The sequence below is a fragment of the Anolis sagrei genome, chromosome 4, assembly GCF_037176765.1.
Source record: "Anolis sagrei isolate rAnoSag1 chromosome 4, rAnoSag1.mat, whole genome shotgun sequence".
Taxonomy (NCBI): Eukaryota; Metazoa; Chordata; class Lepidosauria; order Squamata; family Dactyloidae; genus Anolis; species Anolis sagrei.
In genome coordinates, this window is record NC_090024.1 from 150778104 (window position 1) to 150792546 (window position 14443).

The 14443-nt window shown below is 36.6% G+C and overlaps 1 protein-coding gene across 1 annotated transcript in view; it reads left to right on the plus strand.

The window, feature by feature from the left end:
• HFM1 (helicase for meiosis 1) overlaps positions 1-14443 on the plus strand; it is a 61528-nt gene that overhangs the window by 16109 nt on the left and 30976 nt on the right. Inside the window, exons 9-17 of the mRNA XM_067467053.1 lie at positions 103-180; positions 265-426; positions 3897-4097; positions 4189-4277; positions 6626-6669; positions 6761-6862; positions 10223-10368; positions 13109-13203; positions 14007-14140. Of these exons, the coding sequence (XP_067323154.1) occupies positions 103-180; positions 265-426; positions 3897-4097; positions 4189-4277; positions 6626-6669; positions 6761-6862; positions 10223-10368; positions 13109-13203; positions 14007-14140 (1051 nt within the window). The remainder of the gene's footprint in view (positions 1-102; positions 181-264; positions 427-3896; positions 4098-4188; positions 4278-6625; positions 6670-6760; positions 6863-10222; positions 10369-13108; positions 13204-14006; positions 14141-14443) is intronic.

A 14443-nucleotide genomic window follows, 5' to 3' on the forward strand; every position in this document is an offset into this window, starting at 1 on the left:
ATTATAATAGATATCACCAATATTTTACAAAGTTCTGTTAAACCTATTGTAGGAATGGCAGTGGTGGATTGCACCATTAATGATAGTATTTTTTTCCACTAGGAAAAGTGGGATAGCATGACCAGAAAGTGGAGAGATAACTCCTTAGTTCAGCTAGTAAGATTGATCCTCATTGATGAGGTAAACCAATGCTAACTGATTTAAGAGTGAAAATGTTGAGAGCATGTTGTATTATTTCATGTAGAATTCCATTTAATTCCATAGGTTCATGTTGTGAAAGATGAGAGCCGAGGTGCTACACTTGAGGTTGTGGTCAGCCGGATGAAGACTGTTCAATCCTTTCTTTCATGTGTCTCTGAGAGTTCTGACTCAGTGCATTCAATGAGATTTGTGGCAGTTTCTGCAACAATCCCAAATGCAGAAGATGTAAGGAATTTTATTGAATATTCATTTCTGGACTTCAAATGAATTATTCTGTCCAATCTGTGCCTGTCTGTTTATCTGTCTGAATGCTTTTCTGTCTCTTTATGTCTCTCTCTCACTCACCTCACAAGTTGAGGCAAAAAAGGAAACTGTTAACATCTGTCTATTGATTTTATTGATGTGACAGTTTAATTGAATTAAAGTCTATCAAAGCTGTACACTTTGGTACTCTCCAGTTTATTAATCACCACTTACACAACACAGATAAAACATACAGTCCCGGCAACCTAATTTGTTAGTTGCAAAATGTATTGATGTGTTATAGCTCAGTACTAGACCTTGAGTGCTGAAGGTTCCAGATTCAGTACTTTGCATCATCCCTTAAAAGAAGCAACTCAGCATTAGAAAAGATCTATTCCCAAGTTCTTGTAGAAAAAATAAAACTCACACAATACGAATTTGCTATTGGGGACTGTAAAAAAATCTGTAGTTTGCATATTTTTATGTAATTTGATCTAGGTGAGTATTCTTTCCTACTAGGGGCTGGGATTAGAGGTTCTAGAATTTGTGGCAGAAAACTGATACTCCATGTGTAATTCTTACTGAAAAAACTCAAAGCAAAAGATGCTTTGTCTGACTTTGCTGTCAAAACTGTCTTTCTCTTTCCCAATACCAAAATAAATATTTTGGTATTGGAAAAGATAAGAGCAAGGTAGCTTGGGAAATTCAAGTAGAAACAAACTCAGCCCAATCCTCTTTGTGGGGATGCGCTTTCCATTCTCCCCTTTCCACTTTGTGAATGGTAGAACTTAGCATGAAATCACCTTCACTGTGGGCCAAAAGTTACAGATGGTTTGGGCTGTCCCTTCTTCACCTGAGACTGCTTCTGTCTGTTGAATCAGATCTGGGGAGTTCTAAGGGGATGTTCTGTGTATAAAAAGAGTGCAGTGTGGGATAGTTAGCAACTTTTTGCTTGTTTTTTTGTCTATGCCTTTAGCAGTACATACATTTTTGGAAGTACATTTTATGAAATCCTGTCAAGCCTGCCAGCCATCAATACTGTTAAGGGAAATGCCAAAGGGAGCTTGTGTTTTACGTTTTCATGCCTTGTGGCTATTTCTTCAAATCGATCCTCAGCTTTACTTTAGAATACCATGTTAACTTGGACTTCCTTAGATAAATTATAAATTGATTATGAACATGTACCACGGGAGGTTTTATTCCCCCTTTGTAATTGGCCTACCTATACATCTTTTGTGCCTACATAATGCTACAATTCTTAGTTCACTTTAAATGTTGAAGTTTTGTTTTAGTTCTTTCATGTGGACATTGAGAGGTATGGTCCACACGGTGAGCTGATCAAACCACTCCTGAAATATTTTATATAGCTCTGTAGTATCCCAAAAATAATAACTGGGACTAACTGGGGCTGGTTACATGGAGCGGACATCCCCCTTGTTGCAGCACCACCACTAGTTGCCAGTTTGTTTCTGGGCATAATTCATAGTGCTGGTTATGACCTATAAAGTCCTATGCAGCTTAGGTCCACCCTTTTTGGCTGATCACATCTCCTTGTACAAACCTGCCTGGGCCCTGAGATCTCCAGGAGAAGCCCTTCTCTTGTTTCCCCCTCCATTGCAAGTTTGGTTGGTGGAAACGAGAGAGCAGCCTCCTCTCTCTACGGCTGCCCCTCCCACTCTGGAAATCCCTTCTTCCCAGGGAAGCCAGAATGACCCTCTCCCTGCTGTCTTTCCAGTGGCAGGCTAAAACCTTTTTATTCAGACAGGCTTTTAAAGAAGGAGATTTTAAAGATCAAGTCAGAATGTGCTGTGGTTTTAGCTATGAATAGTTTTAATCCATTTTAAGGGTTTTTAATACTGTTAATATTAAATTTTATTTTAATGTTCATATTTTTAGGTTTTAAATTATATTGTATCAGTTTTATTGTGAATTGCTTTGGGTCTCTTTTTTAGAGAGCTAAAGTGGGATTCAAATCCTACTGATAGTAGTAGTATGGGTGGGTTTGGGGGGAATGTGAGTTTCTAATAATAATAATAATAATAGTTTTTGTTCTTGTCCATCTGTTCTCATTGTTCGAGGCAGGTTACAGCATTACTAAAGAAACACAGAATCATTTTAAAACACTCCATAAAATACATATATTTAAACATATTTCCACAAAACAAAAATTAGTCATATAGTGTTAAAATTCATCATTAAAACTCTCTAGGTAACCCTGCCAGAAGAGATAGGTCTCCACTTGTATATTAAATTCTGACAGCTGATCCAGCTGTTGGAGCTCTACTGGTAGGTCGTCCCACGGTTGTGGAGAAGCTGATGAAAAAGTCCTCTGAGTGGTGGTTGCCAGTTGGGTTTTATCTAGTTGGAGTAACTGCCCCTAGAGGACCTAAGTGTGTGGGGCTGATTGTATGGGAGAAGATAACCTGGACAGAAACCATGTAGGCCTTTAAAGGTCAAAACCAGCATCTTGTAATTTGCCCAGAAAGTAATTGACAGCCAGTGGAGTGACTTTAACATAGGTGTAATATGTTTACTCCTAGATGTTGCCGATGTTAAATGTCATTTTAGTATATTTACTGTATTTTAATTTTGTTTTTATCACCCTGCTACTATTTAATTGCTTTTAAACTTTTCTATCACACCCTTTAAATTTGTGAAGTGTTAGCCGCCTTGAGTCCTCACAGGGAGAAAGGCAGGGTATAAAGATAACAACAACAACAACCATCATCATCATCATCATCATCATCAACAGACTTTGTAGCTCCATGTTAACTTCCTTTTCCCCCTCATAACACTGACCAACCATATTACAAATAAATACTGGAAACCAAGTTGTATATCTTGCAGAGAAGGGCAATGTTAATTCAGCTTGTCTCTTTTCCATACTGTTCAAATTTCTACTGGTTCCATGCAAGACAATATTGAGCTATATGGACCAGTTCAGTGTGAGGTGGCTACATATGTTCCCATTGATCATTTCTGAAATTTGGTGGGCACTGAAGGCCAAAATATATCAGTGCTGCTCATCACTAAGACTGTTTTTATAATGTAAATGTGCGAATAGACATAGATTATGTGCTCTAGCTTGTAATCAGATCCACTAAGCACGGTACTATGGAGAAAAATACAGCTTTTTCACTATAAACAAAATCTTTTGTGTGACCATAATGTATAAATGAGCCTTCTTGTAACAGTAGGGAATGTTTATCAAGCAGGTACTCTTTGACTATATGATCTGATCTAAATCGTAGTAACAATACAGAGTGAATATTTTATATTTATAATGGAGAAGAACACACTGAATAACTGATAAGGAAAACCTAAATGTGTTTGTACCAGTGGAGCTTCTGTGGCATACGTGCAACTCCTCTTGAGCAAGTAACTTTCAGGATTTCAGCCCAGGGCAGAATTTCCTCGTTTCAAGTATAAGATATGTTCTTTTCTCTTTAAAGATTGCGGAATGGCTTTCAGATGGCAAGGGGCCTGCTATATGTCTGAAGATAGATGAAAGATACCGACCAGTGAAGCTTCGGAAAGTAGTGCTTGGATTTCCCTGCAGTAGCAACCAAACAGAATTCAAATTTGACTTAACACTTAACTACAAAGTAGCTAGTGTTATTCAAACGTATTCTGAACAAAGGCCGACCCTTGTGGTATATTTTGTTGCTTTCCTCTTATGATTGTAATATTATTCTGTATATTCTAACATTATAAGTACAAACATTGGATTTTTCTTATTTACAGTTCTGTGCCACGAGGAAAGGAGTACAGCAAGCTGCTTCTGTACTAGCTAAAGATGCTAAATTTATTATGAATGTGGAACAGCTAGAAAGGTACTGTTTCATAACATAAGCTTTCCCCTAGTATCTGTCTCTCTCTGTACTCTATGACATATGTGACAAAAGTTATAGACTCTGACAATTTTATATTGGCTTATGTTGAAATCAGTACCACCATGGTTTATAGCTTTTGGGCTGAATAGAAAATGAAGCCTGTTCTGGTATTCCATTTGTCATTCGTAGTAATTCTAGGCATTGATTTCATACATGTTGTTTTTCAGGTGACTTCTTGGAAACTATACTGTGTCAGCACATATGCTTACTGTGGGATTAACATGTTTATACCAGCAGTTGTCTTTGGATATCTCTGTGTTTAAAGTAAATCTTTGCTCTATTAAAATTGCTTCTTAGATATATAGAATAAATATGTGTCTGTAATTTCACAGTGAGCAGATTTAGCATACTGATCTACCAAAAACTGAGGTGTGTGCGCTAAATATTAACCTTTGTTTTTGACAAGTCTCTTCACACAAACATCCTTAAAATGACTTCCATCCTGATTAACATCTTTTGTTCTATAAAATACCATTTTTAAACTCTACTTTATGTATGGTTACTTGATCCTGATGCACACACGGCCAGATATAGAGTTTGGCGATCTACATGTATGTTACAATATGGATTCAAAACACAAACACATATATACATACACCTAGTAGGGCAAACTGGGCCACATAAAATCCTTTCCATCCTGATTTCTAATTATATATTACTAAAGGCAGTACCCACGTTATGAACAAGATAGGTTCTATAGGTTTGTTCTTAAGTTTAATTTGTTTGTAAGTTGGAACAGTTATATTTTTAAAGTGTAGCTCCAGGCATATATATATATATATATATATATATATATATGTATATATATGTATATATATATATATGCTTTAAATTTGGATAACACAGGGAAGAGTTTACACCCTTGTGGTGTTTGCTTTGCTATCTGTTCCCCTGTTCAGAAAATTTCACCTCACTTTCTGTCCCTGCGATAATTGGAAATTTGACTTGTGGAAACAAGGATTGGTGATAAAGTTTCAGTGGAGACACCTTTTCCCCATGATAACTCTTCAAGGAGTTTATTTCCCTTCTGAGGGGTAGATTCTTTCACTTCCTGTTTCTCATCTCATTCTTAACTATAAAGTGTTTCTAAGTTGGATGTTTGTAACTTAGGGACTGCCTATACTCTAAAAAAATTACTTTCATCTGGGCATAAAGCTGGGGCAAATCCTTTTGCTTTAAGTATTTTAGGGAATAGTATCAAAAATCACTAAATTTAGCACTAAAATTAGGTATATAACCTTTTTTCGTTTTATTATCACAATAAAAGATACACAAAATGTTCTCCCTACTGTCCAAGGAGAAGTTATAACAGATTCTGAACATGTTTCGAATGAAATATACCATCTTATGTGGAGAAATGTAGATTTCTTTGTACAAAACAATGTTAAAAACAAATAATTTTTGCATACAGAAGCCCCCACCCCACTGCTGCAATTTTTATTGTAATTGACCAGTTTTAGAGTGGCTCTCATACTGCCAAGAATGAAGTATCAAACATATATGTAGAGTTTGTTTCCAAAATGTACCAATTTTTTTTAAAAGGAAAGAAAAATGAGAGTTATAGGTGGCAACATATTATTGACTAGGAGTAGAATATTATGTACAGATCAAAACTATCAGAAATTTATCAAATCACTTTAGTACAGGGCTTTGAAAATTGCATTTTATAGCAAAAGAATGCATATTCTCAGCATGTTTTTTTACTCCTGTAAAATTGTTAAAATGAATTTGGTATCTTTTGGAAACAAATCCCACTTATATCTGCTCTGTAAAGGAAAGGCACATATTCAGTGACATATGCAGTGAATAGACCTAGGAAAGGGGGAAATGTAGGTGAATGACGTATGGGACAGTAAAAGTAATAAACTATGAAAACTGCAGGGAAAATCATATTGCCAGCCTTTCCTGAATTTTGCAAACAGATTTTTCTTTGCTGACTGAGGTAGAACTTGGTAACATTTGTCACAATCCTATAAACACATCTGTTCACCTTATTGTTAATTCGGCTGCAAAATATTCCATATTGTTACATTCACAAAAAAGTGTTAATACAAAAATTATTAATTTTATTGCTCATTACTCAAAATAAGCAATTAATGGTTTAGATAGAAAAGAGAATGAAAAATACGGGCAAACTTGTCTTTCAGAGATGTAAGTTGAGACTTTACATGTTTGTAATATCTTTCCAATAAGAACTGGGTGCTGTGGTGGAATTTAATGGCCTCTATGAGACTGTATTTGATGTTTTATTAACAGTAACACTTATATTTTATCTTTCTTTTTTGAAGGTTGAAAAAGTGTACCAAGTTGGTAAAAGAAGCCAGACTGAGGGGTATGTAGGATGTGCTAATTGAAAAAAGTTTGTTTGTATATATGGAGCAATATCAGTTGGTTAAAGCATCAAGTCTGAATTTCATTTGTAGAGCTCTTGATCTGTGGAATAGCTTATCATCATGCTGGAGTAGAGGTGTCTGATAGAAAAATCATTGAAGCAGCTTTTAATATGGGAGACATACCAGTTCTTTGTGAGTACAAACATTTTCAAGTTCTGAAGTGTTGGTATTGTATTCTTTCAAAAAATAGTTTTCATTTCTGGAAAGCCAACATGTGAGCATCCCAAAATTATATTTTTACTCTGGGTATGAATTTAAGAAATATTAATTTGTAGAAATGAACACACTTTCATTTTTCAGTGGGTTCGGTTGCTCCTCCTCATTGCTCTGGTAGACAGGAAATAGACTTTGAAGGAAAGACCACAAGAGGGAGCAATCCCCAAGCTCTTAGTCTAGGTGGGTCCTGCCTCTGCTCCAAGAAGGCTGCATCTAGAGCTCTCTTGTCTCTCTTTCTTTTCTGCTTTCTTCATTTATTATTCTTGGCCACTGCCTTTAAAAGAGAGGGAGTATTTAGATTTAAATTAATCGTTATAAATGCTGCAGAAAACTATAACAAAGTTCCAAAGTTGTATGGTGATTACAATTTATTGTAAATTACACTAGATTATCTTGGACCAGCCTAATCTAGCTCACAAGGTTCTTGGGAGTATGAAATGGTAGAATTCACTGTACGCTATCCTGAAAGAATACAAATGTGATGACAAAATGACCATACGAAACTACATTTCTCATTAACTAAATAAAGAACTGAAGTTTATGTCTTTTTATTATGATTTTAGAACAAATATATAATATTGTCCAAAGCCACTAAGATAAATATTAAAATCAAGTGTAGCTGAATTTTCACTTTTAGCTTATATTGCCATCCTTCACAGAACACTCAGTTATACTTGTAAAATGTACTTCAAATCATAGCCTAAGATTTTCTGGCAGATAGCATTTCTGTAGGATCAACAGGCCTAGGTTTGTATCTGAAGAACTATTCTTGGACTAGGATCATATTAAATCAAACCATCCATGCAAACCATTTTGCACTGTTGGTACTCAGGCACTAAAGCCTGCAATATTTTTGAACCATCCTGCCTTATTCTGCCAGTAATGCTTTCCCAGTATTCCATGGGATCTCAGCCTTACTGTATGATTTTGGAGCATCAACAGAGCTGGATGATCCTCTCCTTCAATCTCATATTATTTATATATTTGCAAATAATGTCTCATCTGTCATTAGACATTATTTGTCATTTCCAAAGGAGGCTTTCTGCCTCTGAGACACAGGCATTTTTGTAAATAGAAGAACCTATGAAAATCCTGCTGGATCACACCAAATGCTTATGTAGTCTAGTATCTTTCCTCCAACAGCTAACCAGCTACCTATTCACAAAAAGGATATGATGACAATACTAGCAACTGCTATTGGAAGACAAGCTGCTGTTAGTCCCGGGGAATAATATGTAACCATCAGGACTAATAACCATTGACAGCATCCTTCCTTAATTTATACAATTTGTGATTGTTTGATATTTTGGGTGGATCAAGAGTTATTATTTATTTATTTATTTATTTATTTACAGTATTTATATACCGCCTTTCTCACCCCTGGGGGGACTCAAAGCACAGTAGCTTGCAGGCAAAGAGGAAGCTTAGGGAATGGATTAAAATTAATATTGAGGGGACTAAACTTTGGATGTCTCCTTTTAAACCATGGGAAGCTATAGTGCCAGTCCACAATAACCAATCCATCCCCCTTGACATTTCTCCCCTTTTCTTGGTCTCATATTACAATGGAGAAAAACTCCCCTCTACCAATTTTCTTCATACCGCATTTAACTTGCTAAGTCTGTGACACATTTATCCCCAGATGTTTGCCTTTTTGTCTAAATTAGGAAGTTTCAACATTGTCATGTGTCCTTGTAGAATGGTAATTGTTTTTCTGAGTTTTGGTTGCCCAATGGAGCACATTTTCAAGCTCTACAATGTTTTTTAGAGATGTAACATCTAGAACTATACAGGCAGTTGCCAAGTTACAAACAAGATAGGTTCTGTAGGTTTGTTCTTAAGTTGAATTTGTTTGTAAGTCAGAACAGCTACATTTTTCAAGTGTACCTCTAGCCATAGATATATATGTACAGTATATACTCTAGTATGACCCGAATATAAGCCGAGGCACCTAATTTTACCCAAAAAACTGGGAAAACTTATTGACTTGAGTATAAACCGAGGGTGGGAAATGCAGCAGCTACTGGTAAATTTCAAAATAAAAACAGATACCAATAAAATTACATTAATTGAGGCATTGGTAGGCTAAATGTTTTTGAATATTTACATAAAAAAGTAATTTAAGATTAAGACTATCCAACTCTGATCAAATCATTTTAACCTTCTTCAATATAAACGTGCATAAGTATCCTTCCAATTATCACCATAGTTTATTTTAACTATATATTTTGAGGGAAATTTTGTGTGTATATGAATAAGGAAAAGTGGGAAAGACTGGCGCGGAGTGAGGAGGAGAGGAAGGAGAGCTGGGTTGTTGTTCAGATGAATGAAGGTCCTGGCAGGAAGGCGTGAGGCTGAAAGAAACTCTTATTTCAACCCCACGCCTTCCAGCCAGGACCCTCACCCAAGTATAAGGCGTGGGGGGGGGGGGGCTTTTCACCCTTAAAAGGGGCAGAAAAACTAGGCTTATACTCAAGTATATACAGTATATATAAGCTTTGGATGATATATGGAAGTTTACACCCCTGTGGTAGTTTTTCCCCCTTTCTTTGCCCCTGTTCAGATTATTTCACCTCACGTTCTGTCCCCGTAATAATTGGATTTCGGAAAAAAAATTGACTTGTTGGGGAAACACTGATTGATGATAAAGCCTCAGTAAAAACCTGTTTTCCTCATGATAACTCTTCCAGGAGTGAATTTCCCTTTCTAGGGGTAGATTTCCCTCACTTCCCGCTGCCTCACCACCAGGCATGTAGCCGGGGGGGGGGGGGGGGGGGGACGGGACTTGAGAGGCTTCAGGGCTCTCCCCCCCCCCTGAAATTCTCATGGTGGTTCGTGAAAAGGCCTTACTGGTGCATTATTTAAACTGTTATGTTTATTCATATCATGATCTGATCACCATACTCAATATATCCCATATGCATGGGTGTATTGGGGTAACGATACAAAAGGTTTGCTAGGGTAGACCCTCTTTCACTCAGACCCCCCCTAAACAAACTCAGCCCCCCCCCCCCGAATCGATCGAAATCCTGGCTACGGGCCTGCTCACCACCATCCTTAGTATGAGTCATTTGTAAGTTGGGGACTGCCTGAAAATGGTATTCTAAGTAAGTTTATACAATAAAACTGACATGATGGAATCTTACAGGCAGCGTGAAAGCCAGAGTTTAGATTCTATTTATTCCCATCCATGGAAAGGGGAGCACATTCTGTATGGTTCATGTTTGAGCCTTTCAAAACAATTTCTCTATAGTTGACCTTTTTAAATGCTTCTAGTTACTACCAGCACTCTTGCTATGGGAGTTAATTTACCAGCACACCTAGTAATTATAAAATCAACAATGCATTATGCTGGAGGAATGTTTCAGGAGTACAGTGAAACTGATATTTTACAAATGATCGGAAGAGCAGGAAGACCTCAAGTAAGTTGTTTTTTTAAAAAAAAACAATTTAAAAATGAAAGTACTTATAGTTTTTCTGTACTTATAACTGGGGCAAAGATACAAAACTATTAACTAAAACATTCTGTATTTGTATTTGTTTATAAAGTTTTTATTTGCACTGTAGAACTATTTCTGAATAATTAATACAGTCCTATTCATAGAAAGCCTGTGAAGTTAATACCACAGGCTTGAATTTCCAAGCTGAATGAAATTGTTTTAGAAAATTCTATAGAAAAGACTGGGAATGCTCACACTAAAAAGGCCAAAAACATTAATCACAGTAGTGTCTGAATTATCTAAATCTTCAGCATTGGAAAACATTAATCCACAGTGCATATTTTAGAAGTCTTTCTTGCTTTCTTTTTATATATCTGCAAGAAACAGATTTCATCGATGTTTAAATAAGGCCCTGAGCCCATTTTTATGAGAAGACTAGGAACAGTTTCAGATGGAAAGAGTAATGAAAGTCACATACCTTGGCACTGTAAAGTGCTAAGGCATAATTATAGGAAATTGGCTAAGCCTTCTCTTATGGTATACAACCAGATATAATTATGCAAGGCAATGATTTCAGTTGTTAGACTGAATAACCTGTTACCTCTGTTAGGAAAATGGAGATTTTGTGAGTGCATAAAAACAGCAGAGCTTTAGAAGTTTTTTTCAGTAGCCAAAATATATACTCTCCCATAAATCAACTTGTTTTATATTGTGCACTCAAGAGACAAAAATGAAGTAGACTCTGATAAAAAAATAACATATTTGATTTACTCACAACCTTCATGTGTTCAGCAGGTACAAAACTTATCAGTCCAGTTTTAGATATGTTTGAGATGATTTTCTGTGCCATATAGCCAGGACATCTCTTTTATAACAAAACAGCTATCAACAGGGGAGAGAAAGAAAGAAAGAAAGAGAGAGAGAGAGAGAGAGAGAATGAATGTGGTCTGCACTCCCTTTTATAACCTCTCAGAAAGCATAAAGGAAGCTGCACACCAGAACATACATACCGTATATTCTGGCATATAAGATGACTGGGCTTATAAGACGACCCCCAACTTTTCCAGTTAAAATATAGAGTTTGGGATATACTCACTGTATAAGACTACCCCTCTTCCAACGCACACCAAATAAAATTTTTAAAAGCATCAGATTTGATTTCAATATGGCAATTTTCCTATTACTGTACCTCCTCCTCTGCCTCACAGATCTCGCACCTGCGCCACTTCACTGCAGTCTTCAGGAGCGAGATCTGAGAAACAGAGGAGGAGGTATGGTAATAGGATATAAGGATGGGCCAGACAGGTAAAAGAGTTGTGTTTTTCTGGACCCAGAGCCACTCTATCTCTTTTTTCCATACACCGGGCACCCCGGACGCCTGCAGCTTGCTTCGCCCTTCATTTACACCTTCCCGGTGAGGCGCCCTTTCACCTCACCATCGGGACCGCATTAAGTCCACGAATCCTGATGAATAGATTTTCTTCTACCATACTTGTACAGCGTCACCCTTAGTGCTTTCATACAGTCGCTGCATATGGCAGGGACGTGGCCACTGCCATTTTTGAGCTTTCCCCACAATATGCAGCAACCACAGATTCTCCAATACGGATTGGAAGTTTCAGCACCTGCTCTATAAGATGACTCCCGGGGTGTAATACTACTCCCGCATATAAGACGACTCCCATGCACAAGGCCACTCCAGCGTATAAGACGACTCCTGTGTATAAGACGACCCCTGCATATAAGACGACCCCCGTGTATAAGATGACCCCCGCGTATAAGATGACCCCTGACTTCTGAGAAGATTTTCTTGGGTTAAAAAGTAGTCTTATATGCCAGAATATACGGTTCATGAAACAGTAAGTAACAGGATAATAGATAAACATTACTAGAGAAAGCTTGAAGAAGCTTGTCATGTCTAACAGTTATAAACCATGATAAATTTAGCATTTTTAATGCAGTAATAATGCTTCCTCTCTCTCCCTTCTTCCCACCCATTAAAGAAATTGCATTTTCCTGGTCTTCATCAGTAATGGGTAATCATTTATATTATTCAGTTCAGATAGATTCTCCCTTCATAATATTACTTTGCAATATAAAAGGTTTTGTTTATATTCCTACAACTTACCCTACAGTTCATGCCTAGCAATTCAAAAGTGAGCTCCATGTTCAAGGCAACTTAGTCCCAAGTAAGTATCTATAGGATACTTTGTTAGGCTTTATATTATTCCTGAGGCTGTTAAGTTCAATATATCAGTTCAGTTTTCATTTAACAATACCTGAAGTTGTACACACTATAATTATTACTGTTGATGATTTTAAAAAAAATAATTTACTAAGAAATTTTTATGCCTTGCTTTCAAAGAAACATAAAACAAATCAATATTATCTAACTACATGTTCAAGATCTTTAATTATAACACTTTATCTTATTGCTATTGTTTTTTGTTTTGGTTGCTGCCTTCAAGTTGTTTCCTACTAATGATGACCCTAAAATGAACTCAACATAGGATTTTCTTTGAAAGAGTTGTTCAGAAATGGGTTGCCTTTGTCTCCCCTGAGGCTGAGACAATGTGATGTGTCCATAGTCAAACTTCCTTGTTTTTTGTGTACCATATCGAAATAAGGGAACAGCAGGCGAGGATAGCTCAGCATAAATGTAGTCACTTGGTATCTGTTTTAAAGTGTACCTCTTTATATATATGTATGTAATTTTTTCCAGTTTGATACAACAGCCACAGCAGTTATCATGACAAGGCTAAGTACAAGAGATAAATATGTTCAGATGTTAAATGGTACCGATACAATAGAAAGCAGGTAACCTAAGCCATTTTTCTTTATGCTGTCCGTAACATGTTTGCTTATTGAGAAGAAATTTATCTCCTGGATCATGAAGATAGGCCTGTGGGGAAAGTGAAGGTTGGAAAATCTTTATCTTCCCAGCATGTAGGAGAATACTAATCAGCTAGACAAACAATAATCCATAGCAGTGTTTTCTCTGAACACTTGCAGTAATAGTCTGAGCAGAACAGAAATAAGTTTGCCTTATAATCTTTCATGTAGTTCCATGACTCTAAGTTACAGGTATATTGTGTACAGAACAGCAGTGATTAATTTGAAAGAATCAAACAAGAAATTAGATACAAATGACTTCATCTTTTTTTAACCACAACAAAGAGCCTTAATGGAATTGGAAGGAAAGAAGCATTTAGACAAGGAAGAAATTATTCTTTTCTCCATTCTCTAGCACAGTTACTCTCTAATCCTACTCAGAGACTTTTGTGGCTACTTCTAATTACAAATTAAAACATTGAAAGATCTTATCATTGATTTCTCCAAATTTCCTTTGGAATTTTGTGCAATTTATGTAACACACAAACAAATCCATATTGAAAAAAATCCAAGTCTGTATTTGCAATCAGTATATTCACATAAAAATCTGGATTAACCCTGGGAACCTAGGGACTACGCTAGTGGCCAGATAAGAAGATGGATGTTGTAAATTTGAACCCCCCATCTCATTTCCAGTCCAATTGTCTCTGGTCAGGCTATTCTGAAGATAAGATTTATTGCTGCTTGTAGATTTTGATATAAAATTATTTGTTTTTTGGTTTCCTTAGCTTGCACATGCATCTTATTGAACACTTAAATGCTGAAATAGTGTTGCACACCATTACTGATGTGAACATAGCTTTAGAATGGATACGATCAACCTTCCTTTATATCAGAGCTTTGAAGAATCCAGCTTATTATGGTTTGTTTATTCTTAAAATTTCTGAATTAAAGCAGATTACAATAAACTACCCCACTTTTTTGACAATTTTGGCAATATTCAGAAGTTACAAGCAGGAGTAGCGAGGTTCTTTTTCTGTAGAGATTTCAGCCTTTAAAATCCCTAAAAACTCTTCTAGCGGGGATTGCTAAATTCATGGCACTTCTCTTTGTTAGATGCCTACAGCAGAGGTTCTTAAAGTATGCTCTGCGGGCCCTTGGGGCTCCACAAAACATATTAAGGGGCTTTGTGCTTCCCTACTTACCCTCCAAGTTTTTCCTTCTC